The sequence below is a fragment of the Bombina bombina genome, chromosome 1 (genome assembly GCF_027579735.1).
Source record: "Bombina bombina isolate aBomBom1 chromosome 1, aBomBom1.pri, whole genome shotgun sequence".
Lineage (NCBI taxonomy): Eukaryota > Metazoa > Chordata > Amphibia > Anura > Bombinatoridae > Bombina > Bombina bombina.
Genome location: NC_069499.1, coordinates 143,604,031 through 143,628,383, shown reverse-complemented (window position 1 = coordinate 143,628,383; position 24,353 = coordinate 143,604,031). Strand labels below are relative to the sequence as shown.

Below are 24,353 nucleotides of genomic sequence, written 5' to 3'. Positions count from 1 at the left end.
GCCATGAGATCCAGATCTGGTTTGCCCCAACGCCGAAGTATTTGGGCAAAGACCTCTGGATGAAGTTCCCACTCCCCCGGATGAAAAGTCTGGGGACTTAGATAATCCGCTTCCCAGTTCTCCACACCTGGGATGTGGATCGCTGATAGGTGGCAAGAGTGAGACTCTGCCCAGTGAATTATCTTTGAGACTTCCATCATTGCTAGGGAACTCCTTGTCCCTCCCTGATGGTTGATGTAAGCCACAGTCGTGATGTTGTCCGACTGAAACCTGATGAACCTCAGAGTTGCTAACTGAGGCCAAGCCAGAAGGGCATTGAAAACTGCTCTTAATTCCAGAATATTTATGGGAAGGAGACTCTCCTCCTGAGTCCAAGATCCCTGAGTCTTCAGGAAATTCCAGACAGCGCCCCAACCTATCAGGCTGGCGTCTGTTGTTACAATCGTCCAATCTGGCCTGCTGAAGGGCATCCCCTTGGAGAGATGTGGCCGAGAGAGCCACCATAGAAGAGAATTTCTGGTCTCTTGATCCAGATTCAGCATAGGGGACAAATCTGAGTAATCCCCATTCCACTGACTTAGCATGCACAATTGCAGTGGTCTGAGATGCAGGCGTGCAAAGGGTACTATGTCCATTGCCGCTACCATTAAGCCGATTACCTCCATGCATTGAGCCACTGACGGGTGTGGAATGGAATGAAGGACCCGGCAAGCATTTAGAAGTTTTGTTAACCTGACCTAACCTAAGAAGGGAACTCTTGTGAGTGGCAATAGAGAACTCTTTTCTTCGTTCACTCATGTGACCTTAGAAATGCCAGTACTAACTCTGTATGAGACTTGGCAGTTTGGAAACTTGACGCTTGTATCAGAATGTCGTCTAGGTACGGAGCTACCGATATTCCTCGCGGTCTTAGTACCGCCAGAAGAGAACCCAGAACCTTTGTAAAGATTCTTGGGGCAGTAGCTAACCCGAAGGGAAGAGCTACAAACTGGTAATGCCTGTCTAGGAAGGCAAACCTTAGATACCGGTAATGATCTTTGTGAATCGGTATGTGAAGGTAGGCATCCTTTAAATCCACTGTGGTCATGTATTGACCCTTTTGGATCATGGGTAGGATTGTCCGAATAGTTTCCATTTTGAACGATGGAACTCTTAGGAATTTGTTTAGGATCTTTAAATCCAAGATTGGTCTGAAGGTTCCTTCTTTCTTGGGAACCACAGATTTGAGTAAAACCCTTGTCCGTGTTCCGACAGCGGAACCGGGTGGATCACTCCCATTAGTAAAAGATCTTGTACACAGCGTAGAAACGCCTCTTTCTTTATCTGGTTTGTTGACAACCTTGAAAGATGAAATCTCCCTTTTGGAGGAGAAGTTTTGAAGTCCAGAAGATATCCCTGAGATATGATCTCCAACGCCCAGGGATCCTGGACATCTCTTGCCCAAGCCTGGACGAAGAGAGAAAGTCTGCCCCCTACTAGATCCGTTTCCGGATTGGGGGCCCTCACTTCATGCTGTCTTAGGGGCAGCAGCAGGTTTTCTGGCCTGCTTGCCCTTGTTCCAGGTCTGGTTAGGTTTCCAGCCCTGTCTGAAGCGAGCAACGGTTCCTTCCTGCTTTGGAGCAGAGGAAGTTGATGCTGCTCCTGCCTTGAAGTTACGAAAGGCACGAAAATTAGACTGTCTAGCCCTTGGTTTGGCTCTGTCTTGAGGCAGGGCATGGCCCTTACCTCCAGTAATGTCAGCGATAATTTCTTTCAAACTGGGCCCGAATAATGTCTGCCCTTTGAAAGGTATGTTAAGCAATTTAGATTTAGAAGTCACATCAGCTGACCAGGATTTTAGCCACAGCGCTCTACGCGCATGAATGGCGAATCCGGAATTCTTAGCCGTAAGTTTAGTTAAATGTACTACGGCATCAGAAATAAATGAATTAGCTAGCTTAAGGGCTTTAAGCTTGTGTGTAATCTCATCCAATGGAGCTGTGTCAAGAGTCTCTTCCAGAGACTCAAACCAGAATGCCGCCGCAGCCGTGACAGGCGCAATGCATGCAAGGGGTTGCAAAATAAAACCTTGTTGAACAAACATTTTCTTAAGGTAACCCTCTAACTTTTTATCCATTGGATCTGAAAAGGCACAGCTATCCTCCACCGGGATAGTGGTACGCTTAGCTAAAGTAGAAACTGCTCCCTCCACCTTAGGGACCGTTTGCCATAAGTCCCGTGTGGCGGCGTCTATTGGAAACATTTTTCTGAATATAGGAGGGGGTGAGAAAGGCACACCGGGTCTGTCCCACTCCTTGTTAACAATTTCAGTAAGTCTTTTAGGTATAGGAAAAACGTCAGTACACGTCGGTACCGCAAAATATTTATCCAACCTACATATTTTCTCTGGGATTGCAACCGTGTTACAATCATTCAGAGCCGCTAACACCTCCCCTAGTAATACACGGAGGTTCTCAAGCTTAAATTTAAAAAATTTGAAATGTCTGAATCCAGTTTATTTGGATCAGATCCGTCACCCACAGAATGAAGCTCTCCGTCTTCATGTTCTGCAAGTTGTGACGCAGTATCAGACATGGCCCTAGCATTATCAGCGCACTCTGTTCTCACCCCAGAGTGGTCTCGTTTACCCCTAAGTTCTGGTAATTTAGATAAAACTTCAGTCATAACATTAGCCATGTCTTGTAAAGTGATTTGTAATGGCCGCCCTGATGTACTTGGCGTTACAATATCACGCACCTCCTGAGCGGGAGATGCAGGTACTGACACGTGAGGCAATTTAGTCGGCATAACTTCCCCCTCGCTGTCTGGTGAATCTTTCTTAGCATGTACAGATTGGCTTTTATTTAAAGTAGCATCAATGCAATTAGTACATAAATTTCTATTGGGCTCCACATTGGCCTTTGAACATATTGCACAAAGAGATTCCTCTGTGTCAGACATGTTTAAACAAACTAGCAATTAGACTAGCAAGCTTGAAAAATACTTTTCAAATTAATTTACAAGCAAAAAATAAAAAACGTTACTGTGCCTTTAAGAAGCACACAAAAAACTGTCACATTGAGATAACAATGAACCGGTTTAGTTATAGCAATCAATTTTTCACATGAAATGCATTAATTTAGCAAAGGAATGTACCCATTAGCAAATGGATTATTAATCCCTTAATACCAAAAAAAAAAACGGATAACCAATAAAAATATATATGCGTTTTTATCACAGTCAAAGCACAGTCTCACAGGTCTGCTGTGAGTGATTACCTCCCTCAAACTAGATTTGGAGACCCCTGAGCTCTGTAGAGACGTCCTGGATCATGCAGGGAGAATAAGGAAGACTGTGACTGAATTTTTGATGCGTAGTAAAAGCGCCAAAATAGGCCCCTCCCACTCATAATACAGCAGTGGGGAAGCTCAGTAAACTGATTTTACTCAAAATAAACGACAGCCAAGTGGAAAATAATGCCCATAAATTTTTCACCAAGTACCTCAGAGAGAAAAACGATTAACCTGCCAGTAAACGTTATAAATATATGAAATGATAATAAAAGCCTGTTGCTAGTCGCTATCACTGCAGAAAGGCTATAAGTTAAATGTATACAGTATTTTCTTAGTGAAGTGCCATTCCCCAGAAATACTTAGTGCCAACATACATACATAACAGCCTGATACCAGTTGCTACTACTGCATTTAAGGCTGCACTTATATTATATTGGTATTCGCAGTATTTTCTCAGTCAATTCCATTCCTTAGAAAATAATATACTGCAACATACCTCTTTGCAGGTGAACCCTGCCCGCTGTCCCCTGTTCTGAAGTTACCTCACTCCTCAGAATGGCCGAGAACAGCAAATGGATCTTAGTTACGTCCGCTAAGATCATACACAAAAACTCAGGTAGATTCTTCTTCTAATACTGCCTGAGAAAAAACAACACACTCCGGTGCTGTTTTAAAACAACAAACTTTTGATTGAAGAAATAAAAACTAAATTTAATAACCACACTCCTCTCACACATCCTATCTATTAGTTAGGTGCAAGAGAATGACTGGATATGACGTAGGGGGGAGGAGCTATATAGCAGCTCTGCTTGGGTGATCCTCTTGCACTTCCTGTTGGGGAGGAGTAAATGTCCCATAAGTAATGGATGACCCGTGGACTGACTACACTTAACAGGAGAAAGGAAACTTTCCTTTAGTCTCATTTTCTCGACATGTGGTATAAAAACTTTTTTTTTTTTTTACCCTTACAGTCAGAGGAGAATTCTGCTGGACCAAGTCCCAACAAGGTCTAAACCATAAAAGGAGACGCCAGAAGCGTTGATTTGGAGGAAACAAAGAATTGAACAACAGCAGAATTATAAAGCCTAGGCTGTACCACTAAACCACAGATAGGCTTCTCAGCTGACCAAGACTGCAGCCTCAATGCCCGGCTGCTAATACAGCACGTCTAATAAGACAAGGCATTGCTCTAAAAACAATTAAACCTCCAGATACCTATCGATGAATCCGCAAAGTTCTCCGAGTCATAGTAGAAAAGTTCCCTTCTACTTAGGACACTGTGCTTTAAAGGAGTCAGCCACAGGAGAATCCTTAAAAAGTTCTCATACACCAGTGAAAAAATGTCTAGAAACATTTTCTCAAAGAAAGGATCATCATAGAAATAAACGTTCACAAAACTTCCAAGGGTTGACAACGGATATTGATGTCGTCCAAGTAGCTAAAACCTCAAGTACACGAGGTGTGCAAGCATACATCTTTAGGAGATGACTTCAGCATCAGACAAAGGAATTAAACTGTCCAAATCGGAGATTTCACCCTCAGAAACTACAGGCGAAGCTTCCTCACCAGACTTAGGAGAGAGAATAAACTGCATAGCAGAGCAGAAACCTCACTATCTGAACTATAAATGTCCTCTTGCATTTTCCCTGTAGGTAAGGGATTTTTTTTTAATAAAAACAGATATAGCCGCAGATACCGCAGAGGATACCTGAGCTGCAAACTCTGTAGGCAAAAAAACTCCTCCAGGAGATTGAGGAACCGCAGGGCACTGCATGTGATGCCATAGAGGCTTGGGACAGATAAGAAGAAAACTGTGGCATTTCCGAAAGAGCATCATCCTGGGAGATATGAGGCTCAGAGCGTAACATCTATCGCAGCGATGCCTGATCTGTGAAACTAAGGGGACCCGCAGGGCACTGCCTGTGACACCATAAATGTTTGGGACGTATAGGAGAAGTTGTTGCAAACAGCAGCATCCTGGGAGAAAATAGGAAACAAAGCATGTGAGGCATTGTACTACCTAGCTAATCAAGAAGAATAAAAAGAATAGTCTTTAAAAATTAAAGACAAATTCATATTAATTCTCAAGAACAGCCCCCTGTTCCATAAAGTACATTAGCCCCACATTGAGTCTTTATTAAAGATGATTAACTCATACTGGCTATAACAACAACAGTGTATGTACCTTTTATAAAGGATCTTAAAAATTGTTGTATACTAGTTGTCACATAAAAGTCTGTCTATTGTGGTATTTTAACAATCTCCAAACAGAATAAAGCAGCAGCATCCAGCTGATTCAGCCAAATAGGACTAGAAATGCTGTTGCTGCACTGCTGAGGGCAGGATGACCATATGCGGCTCGTAACACTAGGAACTATATGCAGACTCCCCTCTTAACTGGTTAAACAATAGAACTTGCGCCACAAGAGCGCCGCTCCGATCTCCATCTGGAGAACGAGGCGGGACTAAAGGCAGTATTCCTATAGCCTAAAATGGCACCGCTCCGTCTCTGAGAAGGAGGTGGAACAAAGACTGCATGAAGACGAAGCGTGCAAACTTCGTGCTTCATCCGGCCATAAGGGAATGTAATAATCACACTTCTTCCTTAAATTAAACAAAAGTGGAAGAAAAAAACACCAACACTAAAACCAAGAAGTCAGAAAGGGAGAACGCGCGCAACAAAAAAAACATAAAAATCGTATCTCACAGATTTGTTCTGTTCCTCATTTCTCCTCTTAATAAAATCCAAAATACAAAAGGATTGAACCCACTGTACCAAATTTTTCTATACATAGGTCTTTGAGGATTAGTATATAAATAATTTGAGTCTCAAATTAGGGTTAACCCCTTCCATCCTGAAGTAGATTAACTCCTAAATCTCCCCAATCACATCAAAGTGCCTGCTCACTGCCATAAATTGTCCTTAAGGATTTCTTGTCCCAAATTAAATACAGATAGGGCTGAGCCCCTGCAGTGCCAGCCTTCTAAACTCCTCAATGAGAAGACAAAAGGCACTTACCTGCACATTCAGCTGTCCGGAAGGACGACAGCTCACCCGGTATGAGAGAATGCCACTCACAAGGACCTGTGAATAAAAGAAAGATCAGAGTACACCTACTCAGGCTTTCTATACCAGGGCAGCAAAATGTTAGGAAAACGCAGTAATGCCCACCTCACAAGTTCATAACTGCTTTAAAGCCACCACTGCCCTACTGAAGAGACTAACGTGGAGTACGGCTAGACCCAACCTTGAAAAGAATTTCAGAGTAAACCTACTCTGGCATTCATAATAAAAAAAAATTGATTGAAGTTTAATTTTCTTCAGACACCAAAAACTTCACCTCCTCCATGAACAGAGGCAAAGAGAATGACTGGGGGTTGTGGGAAGGGAGGTGATACTCAACAGCTTTGCTGTGGTGCTCTTTGCCTCCTCCTGCTGGCCAGGAGTGATATTCCCTACAGTAATTGATGATCCGTGGACTCACTATTTCTTACGAAAGAAATAATTATATATTACATGTTGATTCTGAAGCAGCTATTATTTTTTGTTTTTTAATCTCTTATATTCCCATCAATTGACAATGATATCCTACATTTCTGTAGCAAAATGTATAAAAAATATATTTAATTAAGAATTTGTATATAAAATGACTATGACCCCCCCAAAAATAAAAAAATAAATAAACAACAAATATTTGTAAGCCCAATACAGAAAGTGAGCATACTGTCGAACACAGTATAAAATGTGTAAGAAGGATTAAAAAAGTAATACATTTGACTTACATGGCTAGGAATATCTAGATTGCTACTGGGAAAACGAACACAGTTCCTGCACATTTTATTTACCAAGTCTTCACGGAATACAACAATTTCCTGAGTGCAGTACTGAATTCTAAAAAGTAAAAAAAATATGCATTAATATATATATTATAACCAGCCTACTTAGGGTAATTAATACAAAACATAATTAATGCAAAATACATACCTGCAGGGATTTGTGGTAAAGATGGAGAAGGGTATTTTTTGCTGGAATTCTGCAATAATATGTTCTGCTATTGGTGGCCTGTAATAAATATAGAAGCATAAAGGTGGGTTTCTTTAAACTAAAAGTAAAACAACTAAACCTATAATCACTGTCAAAAGAGATCAGAGACCTGATTTTTGTCAAATAAAGCTTTAATTTTAAATAACCCCAAGTTTTATTACTATAATATTGCTTAAAATATTATAAATATTGATCTTTGAAGTTGATTACATTAACATTACCTTGGAAATAAACACATCTGTCAAAAGGTCAAACTTAATTCAGGTTTTTTGCTTTGGGCAGAAAGTTTTCCTAGATTATTTCCTCCACATCTTTGACTTACGCTTTCACTCAACTAAGTCTTAAACCTTTTGTTTTTAGGGAGTGAAGTTAACCAGGGAAGCAGCAAGAAATGTTTTGAAAGAGCTCCTGAATATATTTACAATTTTACTGCTAATTCCTTGATTTAACTCCAGTAGTTTAAGCAGCACAAAACTAAAGGATTCAGGGAGTTTCTCTTTTCAAACACTGACCTGATCAAAGTCCCTTAAAGGACCTTTTAAGTCGCCAAGAGAATAGTCTAAAAGTGCGGCCTGGGAGGTTTGACACGAGGAGACCGAGTACGGATTGTTACACACCAACCTTTCCAATTTTACGGGTAGTATACCCATATTACACTTAAGGATACCTTACCCTAACTACTTGATTACATACAATGGAGGAAGTCTTGCAAACTCTACAAACTCTATTCCGGGACTTTGAGAAGATAATGCTCAGAAGCATTGACAGCCTAATATTGCAACCGCAAGGTGAAAAGCAGAAGAAGATTACCTCGCTGACACACTCTCCAGAAGTGCTGTTACATACCTATCAGCAGACGCAAGGCATGGGACATATTCCGTTGCATGGAGTGGTCTGACCTTGTGGGATGCGGCCGATCCCTGGGACCAGACTCCCATACTTACCACATGCAAGGCTGAACACTTGGCTGATAACCACGGCAATACACTACAGGACCCAGCGTACCTATATATTATGCCAGAGTGGAAGGGCCCCAGCCATGTGTCCGTTGACCATCCCAGAAAGACACTGCCAAGGGTCTACTTGAAACGGAGAGCTGCACCAAAACGGCTAAATCACTAGAAAGCTATCTTCAGGAGGTTAAAAAAAACAGAATTTATGCTTACCTGATAAATTTCTCTCTTGTGATGTATCGAGTCCACAGATTCATCCATACTTGTGGGATATTCTCCTTCCCTACAGGAAGTGGCAGAGAGAGCACCCACAGCAGAGCTGTCTATATAGCTCCTCCCTTAGCTCCACCCCCCAGTCATTCGACCGAAGGCTAGGAAGAAAAAGGAGAAACTATAGGGTGCAGTGATGACTGAAGTTTTTAAATAAAAATATACTACCTGTCTTAAACAGACAGGGCGGGCCGTGGACTTGATACATCACAAGAGAAAGAAATTTATCAGGTAAGCATAAATTCTGTTTTCTCTTGTAAGATGTATCGAGTCCACGGATTCATCCATACTTGTGGGATACCAATACCAAAGCTTTAGGACACGGATGAAGGGAGGGACAAGACAGGTTCCTTAAACGGAAGGCACCACTGCTTGTAGAACCTCTCTCCCAAAAATAGCCTCCGAAGAAGCAAAAGAATCGAATTTGTAAAATTTTGAAAAAGTATGAAGCGAAGACCAAGTCGCCCCCTTACAAATCTGTTCAACAGAAGCCTAATTTTTAAAAGCCCATGTGGAAGCCACTGCTCTAGTAGAATGAGCAGTAATTCTTTCAGGAGGCTGCTGGCCAGCAGTCTCATAAGCCATACGGATGATGCTTTGCAGCCAAAAAGAAAGAGGTAGCCGTAGCCTTTTGACCTCTCCGCTTACCAGAATAGACAACAAACAATGAAGATGTTTGACGGAAATCTTTGGTTGCTTGTAAGTAGAATTTTAAAGCACAAACTACATCAAGATTGTGCAACAGATGTTCCTTCTTTGAAGGAGGATTAGGACACAGCGAAGGAACAACAATTTCCTGATTGATATTCCTATTAGAAACAACCTTAGGAAGGAATCCAGGTTTGGTACGTAAAACCACCTTATCTGCATGGAAAATAAGATAAGGTGAGTCACACTGTAAAGCAAATAACTCAGAAACTCTTCGAGCCAAAGAGATAGCTACTAAAAACAACACTTTGCAAGATAGAAGCTTAATATCTATGGAATGCATAGGTTCAAACGGAACCCCTTGAAGAACTTTAAGCACCAAGTTTAGGCTCCATGGCGGAGCAACAGGTTTAAATACAGGCTTGAAAAAATAAAAACTAACATTTTTGTCACCACACTCACTTTGCCCTTCCTAGCAGTTAAGCAGGCAGAGAGAATGACTGGGGGGTGGAGCTAAGGGAGGAGCTATATAGACAGCTCTGCTGTGGGTGCTCTCTCTGCCACTTCCTGTAGGGAAGGAGAATATCCCACAAGTATGGATGAATCCGTGGACTCGATACATCTTACAAGAGAAAATAAATTATGATGATAATTTCATTTCCCTCTGTGGGAGGAGAGTCCACGGCTTCATTCATTACTTGTGGGAAGATCCTGGCCACCAGGAGGAGGCAAAGACACCGCAGCCAAAGGCTTAAATACCTCCCCCACTCCCCTCATCCCCCTGTCATTCTGCCAAGGGAACAAGGAACAGTCAGAGAAACACCAGGGTATAAATGGTGCCAGAAGAACAAAAATAAATTTAGGTCCGCCCACCGGAGAAATGGGCGGGAGCCGTGGACTCTCCTCCCACAGATGGAAATGAAATTATCAGGTAAGCATAATTTATGTTTTCCATCTTAATGGGAGGCACAGCTTCATTAATTACTTGTGGGAAACAAAATACCCAAACTCTAGAGGACACCTAATGAAAAAAGAAACGGAAGGACAAAAGAAGGCGGATCCTAATCTGAGGGCACCACAGCCTGCAAAACCTGTCTCCCAAAAGCTGCTTCCGCCAAAGCAAAGACATCAAATTTGTAAAATTTAGCAAAAGTATGTAAGGAGGACCAAGTAGCCGCATTACGAATCTGCTCAATAGAGGCCTCATACTTAAAGGCCCATGAAGAAACCACAGCCCTAGTTGAGTGAGCCGTAATCCTCTGAAGAGGCTTATGTCCCGCTGTCTCATAGGCCAAGCGAATAATGCTCCTCAACCAAAAAGATAGGGAAGTGGAAGAGGCCCTCTGCCCCTTGCGCTTCCCTGAATAACGCGACAAATACCGACGAAGCCTGTCTGAATTCTTTCGTGGCCTGAAGATAGAACTTCAAGGCTCGAACCACATCCAAATTATGAAGTAACCTTTCCTTTGAAGAAGAAGGGTTAGGACACAAGGAAGGAACTACTACTATCTCCTGATTGATGTTACGATTGGACACAATCTTGGGAAGAAATCCCAACCCAGTGCGAAGAACAGCCTTATCAGCGTGAAAAAACAGGTAAGGAGGCTCACATTTCAAGGCCGCCAACTCAGACTCTGCATGCCAATGCAATAGCCAATAGGAACAGAACCTTCCAGGAAAAGAGTTTTAATGTCAAGCGAATGCATAGGCTCAAACGGAGCCCTCTGCAAAAACAGAATTTATGTTTACCTGATAAATTTCTTTCTCCAACGGTGTGTCCGGTCCACGGCGTCATCCTTACTTGTGGGATATTCTCTTCCCCAACAGGAAATGGCAAAGAGCCCAGCAAAGCTGGTCACATGATCCCTCCTAGGCTCCGCCTACCCCAGTCATTCGACCGACGTTAAGGAGGAATATTTGCATAGGAGAAACCATATGGTACCGTGGTGACTGTAGTTAAAGAAAATAAAATATCAGACCTGATTAAAAAAACCAGGGCGGGCCGTGGACCGGACACACCGTTGGAGAAAGAAATTTATCAGGTAAACATAAATTCTGTTTTCTCCAACATAGGTGTGTCCGGTCCACGGCGTCATCCTTACTTGTGGGAACCAATACCAAAGCTTTAGGACACGGATGAAGGGAGGGAGCAAATCAGGTCACCTAAATGGAAGGCACCACGGCTTGCAAAACCTTTCTCCCAAAAATAGCCTCAGAAGAAGCAAAAGTATCAAACTTGTAAAATTTGGTAAAAGTGTGCAGTGAAGACCAAGTCGCTGCCCTACATATCTGATCAACAGAAGCCTCGTTCTTGAAGGCCCATGTGGAAGCCACAGCCCTAGTGGAATGAGCTGTGATTCTTTCAGGAGGCTGCCGTCCGGCAGTCACATAAGCCAATCTGATGATGCTTTTAATCCAAAAAGAGAGAGAGGTAGAAGTTGCTTTTTGACCTCTCCTTTTACCAGAATAAACAACAAACAAGGAAGATGTTTGTCTAAAATCCTTTGTAGCATCTAAATAGAATTTTAGAGCGCGAACAACATCCAAATTGTGCAACAAACGTTCCTTCTTCGAAACTGGTTTCGGACACAAAGAAGGTACGACTATCTCCTGGTTAATGTTTTTGTTAGAAACAACTTTTGGAAGAAAACCAGGTTTAGTACGTAAAACCACCTTATCTGCATGGAACACCAGATAAGGAGGAGAACACTGCAGAGCAGATAATTCTGAAACTCTTCTAGCAGAAGAAATTGCAACCAAAAACAAAACTTTCCAAGATAATAACTTAATATCAACGGAATGTAAGGGTTCAAACGGAACCCCCTGAAGAACAGAAAGAACTAAATTGAGACTCCAAGGAGGAGTCAAAGGTTTGTAAACAGGCTTGATTCTAACCAGAGCCTGAACAAAGGCTTGAACATCTGGCACAGCTGCCAGCTTTTTGTGAAGTAATACCGACAAGGCAGAAATCTGTCCCTTCAGGGAACTTGCAGATAATCCTTTTTCCAATCCTTCTTGAAGGAAGGATAGAATCCTAGGAATCTTAACCTTGTCCCAAGGGAATCCTTTAGATTCACACCAACAGATATATTTTTTCCAAATTTTGTGGTAAATCTTTCTAGTCACAGGCTTTCTGGCCTGAACAAGAGTATCGATAACAGAATCTGAGAATCCTCGCTTCGATAAAATCAAGCGTTCAATCTCCAAGCAGTCAGCTGGAGTGAAACCAGATTCGGATGTTCGAACGGACCCTGAACAAGAAGGTCTCGTCTCAAAGGTAGCTTCCAAGGTGGAGCCGATGACATATTCACCAGATCTGCATACCAAGTCCTGCGTGGCCACGCAGGAGCTATCAAGATCACCGACGCCCTCTCCTGCTTGATCCTGGCTATCAGCCTGGGGATGAGAGGAAATGGCGGGAACACATAAGCTAGTTTGAAGGTCCAAGGTGCTACTAGTGCATCCACTAGAGCCGCCTTGGGATCCCTGGATCTGGCCCCGTAGCAAGGAACTTTGAAGTTCTGACGAGAGGCCATCAGATCCATGTCTGGAATGCCCCACAGGTGAGTGACTTGGGCAAAGATTTCCGGATGGAGTTCCCACTCCCCCGGATGCAATGTCTGCCGACTCAGAAAATCCGCTTCCCAATTTTCCACTCCTGGGATGTGGATAGCAGACAGGTGGCAGGAGTGAGACTCCGCCCAAAGAATAATTTTGGTTACTTCTTCCATCGCTAGGGAACTCCTTGTTCCCCCCTGATGGTTGATGTACGCAACAGTCGTCATGTTGTCTGATTGAAACCGTATGAACCTGGTCCTCGCAAGCTGGGGCCAGGCCTGGAGAGCATTGAATATCGCTCTCAGTTCCAGAATATTTATCGGTAGAAGAGATTCTTCCCGAGACCAAAGACCCTGAGCTTTCAGGGATCCCCAGACCGCGCCCCAGCCTATCAGACTGGCGTCGGTCGTGACAATGACCCACTCTGGTCTGTGGAACATCATCCCTTGAGACAGATTGTCCAGGGACAGCCACCAACGGAGTGAGTCTCTGGTTCTCTGATTTACTTGTATCTTCGGAGACAAGTCTGTATAGTCCCCATTCCACTGACTGAGCATGCACAGTTGTAATGGTCTTAGATGAATGCGCGCAAAAGGAACTATGTCCATCGCCGCCACCATCAACCCGATCACTTCCATGCACTGAGCTATGGAAGGAAGAGGAACGGAATGAAGTATCCGACAAGAGTCCAGAAGCTTTGTTTTTCTGGCCTCTGTTAGAAAGATCCTCATTTCTAAGGAGTCTATAATTGTTCCCAAGAAGGGAACCCTTGTTGACGGGGATAGAGAACTCTTTTCCACGTTCACTTTCCAGCCGTGAGATCTGAGAAAGGCCAGGACAATGTCCGTGTGAGCCTTTGCTTGAGGAAGGGACGACGCTTGAATCAGAATGTCGTCCAGGTAAGGTACTACTGCAATGCCCCTTGGTCTTAGCACCGCTAGAAGGGACCCTAGTACCTTTGTGAAAATCCTTGGAGCAGTGGCTAATCCGAAAGGAAGCGCCACGAACTGGTAATGTTTGTCCAGGAATGCAAACCTTAGGAACCGATGATGTTCCTTGTGGATAGGAATATGTAGATACGCATCCTTTAAATCCACCGTGGTCATGAATTGACCTTCCTGGATGGAAGGGAGGATAGTTCGAATGGTTTCCATCTTGAACGATGGGACCTTGAGAAATTTGTTTAAGATCTTGAGATCTAGGATTGGTCTGAACGTTCCCTCTTTTTTGGGAACTATGAACAGATTGGAGTAGAACCCCATCCCTTGTTCTCTTAATGGAACAGGATGAATCACTCCCATTTTTAACAGGTCTTCTACACAATGTAAGAACGCCTGTCTTTTTATGTGGTCTGAAGACAACTGCGACCTGTGGAACCTCCCCCTTGGGGGAAGTCCCTTGAATTCCAGAAGATAACCCTGGGAGACTATTTCTAGCGCCCAAGGATCCAGAACATCTCTTGCCCAAGCCTGAGTGAAGAGAGAGAGTCTGCCCCCCACCAGATCCGGTCCCGGATCGGGGGCCAATATTTCATGCTGTCTTGGTAGCAGTGGCAGGTTTCTTGGCCTGCTTTCCCTTGTTCCAGCCTTGCATTGGTCTCCAAGCTGGCTTGGCCTGAGAAGTATTACCCTCTTGCTTAGAGGACGTAGCACCTTGGGCTGGTCCGTTTTTACGAAAGGGACGAAAATTAGGTCTATTTTTTGCCTTGAAAGGCCGATCCTGAGGAAGGGCGTGGCCCTTACCCCCAGTGATATCAGAGATAATCTCCTTCAAGTCAGGACCAAACAACGTTTTCCCCTTGAAAGGAATGTTTAGTAGCTTGTTCTTGGAAGACGCATCAGCCGACCAAGATTTCAACCAAAGCGCTCTGCGCGCCACAATAGCAAACCCAGAGTTCTTAGCCGCTAACTTAGCCAATTGCAAAGAGGCGTCTAGAGTGAAAGAATTAGCCAATTTGAGAGCATTGATTCTGTCCATAATCTCCTCATAAGGAGGAGAGTCACTATCGAGCACCTTAAGCAGTTCATCAAACCAGAAATATGCGGCAGTAGTGACAGGGACAATGCATGAAATGGGTTGTAGAAGGTAACCCTGCTGAACAAACATCTTTTTAAGCAAACCTTCTAATTTTTTATCCATAGGATCTTTGAAAGCACAACTATCCTCTATGGGAATAGTGGTGCGTTTGTTTAAAGTAGAAACCGCTCCCTCGACCTTGGGGACTGACTGCCATAAGTCCTTTCTGGGGTCGACCATAGGAAACAATTTTTTAAATATGGGGGGAGGGACGAAAGGAATACCGGGCCTTTCCCATTCTTTATTAACAATGTCCGCCACCCGCTTGGGTATAGGAAAAGCTTCTGGGAGCCCCGGCACCTCTAGGAACTTGTCCATTTTACATAGTTTCTCTGGGATGACTAAATTTTCACTTTAAATTTTAAACTGAACACACTTTATTACTGCAATTGCGAAAAAACATGAAGGAATTGTTCAAAATTCACCAAATTTTCACCACAGCGTCTTAAAGCCTTGAAAATATTGCACACCAATTTTGGAAGCTTTAACCCTTAAAATAACGGAACCGGAGCCGTTTTAAGCTTTAAACCCCTTTACAGTCCCTGGTATCTGCTTTGCTGAGACCCAACCAAACCCAAAGGGGAATACGATACCAAATGACGCCTTCAGAAGTCTTTTATAAGTATCAGAGCTCCTCTCACATGCGACTGCATGCCATGCCTCTCAAAAACAAGTGCGCAACACCGGCGCGAAAATGAGACTCTGCCTATGCTTTGGGAAAGCCCCTAAAGAATAAGGTGTCTAAAACAGTGCCTGCCGATATTATTATATCAAAATACCCAGATAAAATGATTCCTCAAGGCTAAATATGTGTTAATAATCAATCGATTTAGCCCAGAAAAAGTCTACAGTTTAAATAAGCCCTTGTGAAGCCCTTATTTACAATCGTAATAAACATGGCTTACCGGATCCCATAGGGAAAATGACAGCTTCCAGCATTACATCGTCTTGTTAGAATGTGTCATACCTCAAGCAGCAAGGGACTGCAAACTGTTCCCCCAACTGAAGTTAATTGCTCTCAACAGTCCTGTGTGGAACAGCCATGGATTTTAGTTACGGTTGCTAAAATCATTTTCCTCATACAAACAGAATTCTTCATCTCTTTTCTGTTTCTGAGTAAATAGTACGTACCAGCACTATTTGAAAATAACAAACTCTTGATTGAATAATGAAAAACTACAGTTAAACACTAAAAAACTCTAAGCCATCTCCGTGGAGATGTTGCCTGTACAACGGCAAAGAGAATGACTGGGGTAGGCGGAGCCTAGGAGGGATCATGTGACCAGCTTTGCTGGGCTCTTTGCCATTTCCTGTTGGGGAAGAGAATATCCCACAAGTAAGGATGACGCCGTGGACCGGACACACCTATGTTGGAGAAATCTTAAGTAACCAGTTTAAGCGCCAAGGGGGAGCGGAATTTCTAAAGACAGGCCTGATCCTAGACAGAGCCTGAACAAAGGACTGAATATCAGGAATCTCTGCAAGCTTCTTGTGTAACAGTACAGATAAAGTCGAAATCTGTTCCTTTAAGGAACTGGCGGCAAGTCCCTTCTCCAACCCATCTTGGAGGAAGGACAGAATCCAGAATACCCTAATCTTATGCCAGGGATATCCACATTCCTCAAACCAGGACAAGTAGGTCCTCCACACCTTATGAAAGATGCGACCAGTTTCCTGGTTTAAATAACAGTATCAATCACTCTCTCTGTAGGATTTGGTGGGATGGGAGATAATCTTTGGGAGGGTGTAAGGGGATATTAAAATCTCCTGCAATAAAGGTGGGTCCTTTAGTGATGTCTGTAATTTTGTTGAGGATATTTTTAAAGAATGCAGTTTGGTTGGTGTTTGGGGCATATATGTGACGGGTTTGCCATATAGTAAGCCTACCAGGCCTAGAAATCTGCCTTAAGAGTCTTTAGCGGATTGTATAAGCGTGAAAGGAATTGATTTATTGATAAAGATGCTAACTCCGCCTCTTTTAGAGTTGTTTGAACTATGGTAGTGGGTGGTAAAAGTCTTACCAAAATATTTGGGCTCTTTATTACGTTTAAAGTGTGTCTCCTGAAGAAAAAAAATATCCTCTTGTCTTCTGGATAGATCTAGCAGGGCTTTTGATCGTTTCTGGGTGAATTTAGACCCTTAGCATTCTGGGAAAGAAGGGTTAGCTTCTGAACTGCGTTTTTAGTATCGCTAGCCATCTATGTTGCAGGGGTGATAAAGGGCTATCTGGTACTTAAGGAAGGGGGACTTCACTGGTCTGCAGAGTGTGTGTAATAGTGAGTAGTTTCCTGCAAATGAGAACAATGCATTTAACGTACATTTCAACAATAGAAAAGTCATGGTAAACAAAATATTAACAAAACAAAACATGAAACTACCAACGGGGTAAACAAAAGGAGGGAAAACTCTCTTCCTATTATAGGGCATACATGAAAGTAATTAGGGGGTATGACCACTGTTAGCCCTAGAGTGTGTTGGTCTAGTAAAATCAATAGAGCAGAATATGCTGGCCAAAGGGGTTTTAGAACGGGAGGGGTAGGGGGGTAGAAGGGATGGAAGGGTGGGAAGGTTGGAACAGGGAAGGGAAGGGAGGCTGGGAGAATGGGGGTTATTGTACGGAGGTATAGTTATAAAGACCTGTAAAATGCAAAACGGTTACAAACACATGGTACATTTACTTGCCCGATCTGGCGGGGAGCTTTAGTAACGAGTCCGTACATTATACGAAGTCCTTACAGATTAAAGGTGAAGAAGGTATTAAACAGAGTGGGTCGATGAAGCGGGGTTGGAAGTAGTGTGGTTCCTAGGTGAGACCTTGATTGGTTTGTTCTTTCTTTGTAAGACTGTGTGCCATGATTCGGCTGGTGGATTTTGTCTCTTGGAGGGAGAAAACATGGTGTGGGAGGGGGACCTAGAAGGGGGGTCTAGGTCCAGTGTGGAACAAAAATTTGGGACATCCATTGGAGTCCTACATATATGGCAGGTATTGTTCCTGATGGTCCAGATATGCATCGGGAATCCCCAGCGATATGGGATCTTTTATTCCGTAATAAGGTGGTGATTGCAGTGTCCATGTTGAAAGGTCCTGGAAGAATTGCAAAACATTTCCTCTAAATCTCACAGGTTGATTCTTTCTGGATTGAGATAAGAGCATTTCTTTTTCTTGGAAGTTCTTGAAGCGGATTACAATGTCTCTGGGTGGCACTGAGTCCGGTGGCTTAAGCCTTAAAGTTCTGTGTGCTCTGACCCAAGGGATCTCTGCTGTATAGGAGGGGTCTTTTAGGTGCTGAATCAAGGCTTGAAGATAAACCGTAAAGTCTCTTGGTAACAGACTCAGGCACGCCTCCTGGAGTGAAACTATTGTTTCTTGCTGTGTGGCTAGCTGTTCCGTGAGTTGTTGAATATCTTCTTTCATGTTGTCTTGGTTACCTTTCCGAGGGTATGTATATCCTGCTTCATCTTGGCTAGTTCCTCTCTGATACATGACCGCACTATGTGTGATATCTTGTTTCGTGGGGAGATTTTTCAAGAGTGTTGTCGGCAGTTGTGAGTCTGCGGCTTGGGGCCTGCAGTGTTACGAGTCTTAAACAGCAAGTTTTTCTTTTTTCTTAAGATTGGTGGTAGACATATCTGTTGCGTCTGAGCTTTGTAGGACAGAGGACATTGTAAGAAGTTTGCCTGTCACAGGTTTCACTATCTTATCTTGTTTGTAGGCACGTCTAGTTGACATGTTATATGACGTGTGTATACCTGAACTGGTGTGACTGATAGTTCAGGACTCCAGTCCAAGGAACGCAGTGATGGAAAACTTCAGGGCAGTTACAGGTGAAAAAAGAAGCAGTTTTTGCTATTCCCAATATACTGGCAGTCATCAATCACTCTCTCAGAAAAACCTCTCTTGGCTAGGACTAAGAGTTCAATCACCACGCAGTCAGCCTCAGAGAATCGAGATTTTGATGTAGAAAGGGACCCTGAACCAGCAGATCTCTGCAACAAGGTAAACTCCATAGAAGAGACGATGACATCCCCACCAGATCTGCAAACCACATCCTCCGCGGCCACGACAGAGCAATTAGAATAGCCGAAGCTTGTTCCTCATTGATGCGGGCCACTACTTGAGGTAGAAGTGGCAACGGTAGAAATATGTTGTCTAGGTTGAACTCCCAAGGCACCGCTAAGGCATCTATCAGCTCTGCCTAGGGATCCCTGGACCGCGACCCGTATCTGGGTAGCTTGAAGATGGGTCTAGACGCCAAGAGATCCATCTCTGGCGTACCCCATCTGATGCAGATCTCTGCAAACACCTCGGAATGGAGAGATTATTCCATCGGATGAAATGATTGTCTGCTGAGAAAATCCGCTTCCCAGTTGACCACACCCAGAATGTGGATTGCTGATAGCGAACAGTTGTGGGTCTCCGCCCACTCCAGAATCCGAGATACTTCCCCAATGGCTAGGGAGCTTCTCGTTCCCCCCTGATGGTTGATGTAAGCCACCAAGATAATGTTATCCGACTGGAATCGGATGAATCTGGACGACCCCAGAAGGGGCCAAGCCCTCAGAGCGTTGAAGATCGCTCAAAGTTTTAGAATATTGATCAGGAGAAACGACTCCTCGAGTCCACCTGCCTTGTGCCTTCCTGGCACCCCAAACAGCTCCCCATCCTGACAGACTTGCGTCCGTGGTCACAATCTCCCAGGATGGTCTCAAGAAGGATGTCCCCTAGGACAGTTGGCCCGGACGGATCCACCCAGAGAGGGATTCCCTCGTTCGGTTGTCCAGAGAGATCTGTTGGAATAGGTCTCAGTGATAACCATTCCATTGTCTCAACATGCACAACTGAAGAGGTTCGAGATGGAACCTGGCGTATGGAATGAAATCTATGCTGGATACCATGAGCCCAATCACCTCCATACAACGGGCCACAGATGGCCTTGCGGAGGTCTGAAGGGCAAGACAGCTGGACGCAATCTTGCAACGTCTCTGATCTGTCAGGAATATCTTCATAGATATGGAATCTATTATCGTGCCAAGGAATTCCACTCTGTTGCTGGGAACCAGGGAATTCTCTTACGTTTAGCTTCCATCCATGGGATCGAAGGAGAAGAAGCAGAGCCCTCGAATGGTCCTCTGCGAGACTGTAGGATGGACCCTAGATCAGGATGTCGTCCAGATAAGGTGCCACTGCAATACCTCTGGCTCTCGCCATCACAAGCAGCACTACCAGAACCTTTCTTAGAGACTCTTGGGGCAGTTGCCAGGCCAAACGGTAGGGCCACAAACTGGAAGTGTTGGTCCAGAAATGATAATCTTAGGAACCTGAAGTTATCCTTGTGAGTTGGCACGTGAAGGTAAGCCTCCTTCAAATTTATTGTAGTCAGGAACTGTCCCTCTTTAACTAGGGGCAGAATAGACCTGATCGTCTCCATCTTGAACGATGGGACCAACAGAAACTTGTTTAGGCACTTTAGGTCTAGTATCGGACGAAACGTGCCTTTCTTTGGAACCACGAAAAGGTTTGAATACCCCCCCAGATCTCTTTCTGCCAGAGGTACTGGTACGATTACTCTGAGAGAGGAGAGATCCCTCACACACTCTAGAAAGGTGTCTCTTCTCTGGTCTTGATAGATTTGAAAGGAGGAATATGCCCCTGGGCGGATGAGTCTTGAATCCTATCCTGTAGTCCAGGGCGATGACCTCCAAAACCAAAGGGTCCTGAACGTCTCTCAACCAAGCCTCCGCAAAAAGATAGTCTGCCCCCTACGCGATCCGGACACCAATCGGGGGCAGCCCCTTCATGCCGATTTTGTCTCGGCGGACTTCTTGCTCTGCTTGGCTTTGTTCCAAGATTGAGCTGGTTTCCAAAATCTCTTGGACTGCTCGGATTTCACGGCGGGCTGCTGGCGTGGGGACTTGTCTGAACGAAAAGTAGACCCCTTAGGCTTATTTGTCTTATCCTGGGGTAGGGGAAAAAAAATTATGCTTACCTGATAAATTTCTTTCTTTTGCGATGTACCGAGTCCACGGTTTCATCCTTACTTGTGGGACATTATCCTTCCTAACAGGAAGCGGCAAAGAGAGCACCCACAGCAGAGCTGTCTATATAGCTCCCCCCTTAGCTCCACCCCCCAGTCATTCGACCGAAGGCAAAGGAAGAAAAAGGAGAAACTATAAGGTGCAGAGGTGACTGAAGTTTTCAATAAAAAATACTATCTGTCTTGAATAGACAGGGCGGGCCGTGGACTCTGTACATCGCAAAAGAATTTTTTTTTATCAGGTAAGCATAAATTTTGTTTCCTTTTGCAAGATGTACCGAGTCCACGGTTTCATCCTTACTTATGGGATACCAATACCAAAGCTTTAGGACACGGATGAAGGAAGGGACAAGACAGGAACCTAAACTGAAGGCACCACTGCTTGCAAAACTTTTCTCCCTAAAATAGCCCCCGAAGAAGCAAAAGTATCAAATTTGGAAAATTTGGAAAAGGTATGAAGCGAAGACCAAGTTGCAGCCTTACAAATTTGTTCAACAGAAGCATAATTTTTAAAAGCCCATGTGGAAGCTACCGCTCTAGTAGAGTGAGCTGTAATTCTTTCAGGAGGCTGCTGTCCAGCAGTCTCATAAGCCAATCGGATGATTCTTTTCAGCCAAAAGGAAAGAGAGGTAGCCGTAGCCTTTTGACCCCTACGCTTTCCAGAATAGACGACAAACAAAGAAGATGTTTGACGAAAATCTTTGGTTGCTTGCAAATAAAACTTCAAAGCATGAACCACGTTGCAAGTTGTGCAACAGACGTCCCTTCTTAGAAGGATTAGGACACAGAGAAGGAACAACAATTTCCTGTTTGATATTCCTGTCAGTAACAACCTTAGGGAGGAACCCAGGTTTGGTACGCAAAACCACCTTATCGGCATGTAAAACAAGATAAGGCGAGTCACATTGTAATGCAGATAGTTCAGAAACTCTTCGAGCTGAAGAGATAGCAACTAGAAACAGAACTTCCCAAGATAGAAGCTTAACATCTATGGAATGCAAAGGTTCAAACGGAACCCCTTGAAGAACTTTAAGAACTAAATTCAAACTCCATGGCGGAGCAACAGTTTTAAACACAGGCTTGATTCTAACTAAAGCCTGACAGAACGACTGAACGTCTGGAACATCTGCCAGACGCTTGTGCAGTAGAATTGATAAAGCAGATATCTGTCCCTTTAAGGAATTAGCTGATAGCCCCTTCTCCAATCCTTCTTGGAGAAAGGACAAAATCCTAGGAATCCTGATCTTACTCCACGAGTAGCCTTTGGATTCGCACCAATAAAGATATTTACGCCATATCTTATGAAAATTTTTCCTGGTGACAGGCTTTCGAGCCTGAATCAAGGTATCTATGACCGACTCAGAGAAACCCCGCTTGGATAAAATCAAGCGTTCAATCTCCAAGCGGTCAGCCGCAGAGAAACTAGATTTGGATGCTGGAACGGACCTTGACTCAGAAGGTCCTGTCTCAGTGGCAGAGTCCATGGTGGAAGAGATGACATGTCCACCAGGTTTGCATACCAAGTCCTGTGTGGCCACGCAGGTGCTATCAAAATCACCAAAGCTCTCTCCCTGTTTGACTCTGGCAATCAAACGAGGAAGGAAAGGAAATGGTGGAAACACATAAGCCAGGTTAAACGACCAGGGTACTGCTAGAGCATCTATCAGTACTGCCTGAGGATCCCTTGACCTGGACCCGTAACAAGTAAGTTTGGCGTTCTGACGAGACGCCATCAGATCCAATTCTGGTGAGCCCCATTGCTGAATCAATTGTGCAAACACCTCCGGATGGAGTTCCCACTCCCCCGGATGAAAAGTCTGCCGACTTAGAAAATCCGCTTCCCAGTTCTCCACTCCTGGGATATAGATTGCTGATAGATGGCAAGAGTGAGTCTCTGCCCATCAAATTATTCTGGTAACCTATATCATCGCTAGAGAACTCTTTGTTCCCGATGATTGCTATATGCTACAGTCGTGATATTGTCCGACTGGAATCTTATGAATCTGGCCGAAGCCAGCTGAGGCCACGCCTGAAGCGTGTTGAATATCGCTCTCAGTTCTAGAATATTTATCGGGAGGAGAGCCTCCTCCTGAGTCCACAAACCCTGTGCTTTCAGGGAATTCCAGACTGCACCCCAGCCCAATAGGCTGGAGTCCGTCACTATGACCCACGCTGGCCTGCAGAAACACATTCCCTGGGACAGAGGATCCTGTGACAACCACCAAAGAAGAGAGTCTCTGGTTTCTTGATCCAGATTTATCCGAGGAGATAAATCTGCATAATCCCCATTCCACTGTTTGAGTATGCATAGTTGCAGTGGTCTGAGATGCAAGCGAGCAAACGGAACTATGTCCATTGCCGCTACCATTAGTTCGATTAACTCAATACACTGAGCCACTGACAGCCAAGGAATGGAATGAAGAGCTTGGCAGGTGGTTAAAATCTTTGATTTCCTGACCTCCGTCAGAAAATTTTTCATGTCCACCGAATCTATCAGAGTTCCCAGGAATGGAACTCTTATGAGAGGGATAAGTGAACTCTTTTTTTACGTTCACCTTCCACCCGTGGGATCTTAGAAAAGCCAACACGATGTCCGTGTGAGATTTGGCTAGTTGGTAAGTCGACGCCTGAATTAAGATATCGTCCAGATAAGGCGCCACTGCTATGCCCCGCGGCCTTAGAACCGCCAGAAGGGACCCTAGCATCTTTGTGAAAATTCTGGGAGCTGTGGCCAACCCGAAAGGAAGAGCCACTAACTAGTAATACTTGTCCAGAAAGGCAAACCTGAGGAACTGGTGATGATCTTTGTGGATAGGAATGTGTAGATACGCATCCTTTAAGTCCACGGTGGTCATATATTGACCCTCCTGGATCATTGGTAAAATAGTCCGAATGGTCTCCATCTTGAATTTGTTTAGGATCTTGAAATCTAAAAATGGTCTGAAGGTTCCCTCTTTTTTGGGGACCACAGATTGGAGTAGAACCCCTGCCCTGTTTCCGGAACTGGGCAGATCACTCCCATGGTATATAGGTATTCTACACAGCGTAAGAACGCCTCTCTTTTTGTCTGGTTTACAGACAATTGAGAAACATGGAATCTCCTCCTTGGAGGAGAATCTTTGAAATCTAGAAGATACCCCTGGGTTACGATTTCTAAAGCCCAGGAGTCCTGAATGTCTCTTGCCCAAGCAAAGAGAGAAAGTCTGCCCCCTACTAGATCCGGTCCCGGATCGGGGGCTACCCCTTCATGCTGTCTTGGTGGTCCTTAATTTATTGAACCTATCCTGAGGAAGGGCGTGACCTTTTCCACCAGTAATATCAGAAATGATCTCCTTCAGGCCCGGCCCGAATAGGTTCTGTCCTTTGAAGGGGATGTTAAGAAGCTTAGACTTTGAAGTAACGTCTGCTGACCAGGACTTAAGCCATAGCGCCCTGCGCGCCAGAATGGCAAAACCTGAATTCTTAGCCGTTAGTTTGGTTAGATGAAAAACGGCGT

The 24,353-nt window shown here is 44.1% G+C and overlaps 1 protein-coding gene across 1 annotated transcript in view; it reads right to left on the bottom strand.

Annotated features, from left to right (window-relative positions):
* Positions 1-24,353, bottom strand: part of POLE2 (DNA polymerase epsilon 2, accessory subunit) — a gene marked incomplete in the record, with an annotated part of 205,906 nt that overhangs the window by 26,643 nt on the left and 154,910 nt on the right. Inside the window, 2 exon segments of the mRNA XM_053697663.1 lie at positions 7,056-7,164; positions 7,258-7,335. Of these exon segments, the coding sequence (XP_053553638.1) occupies positions 7,056-7,164; positions 7,258-7,335 (187 nt within the window).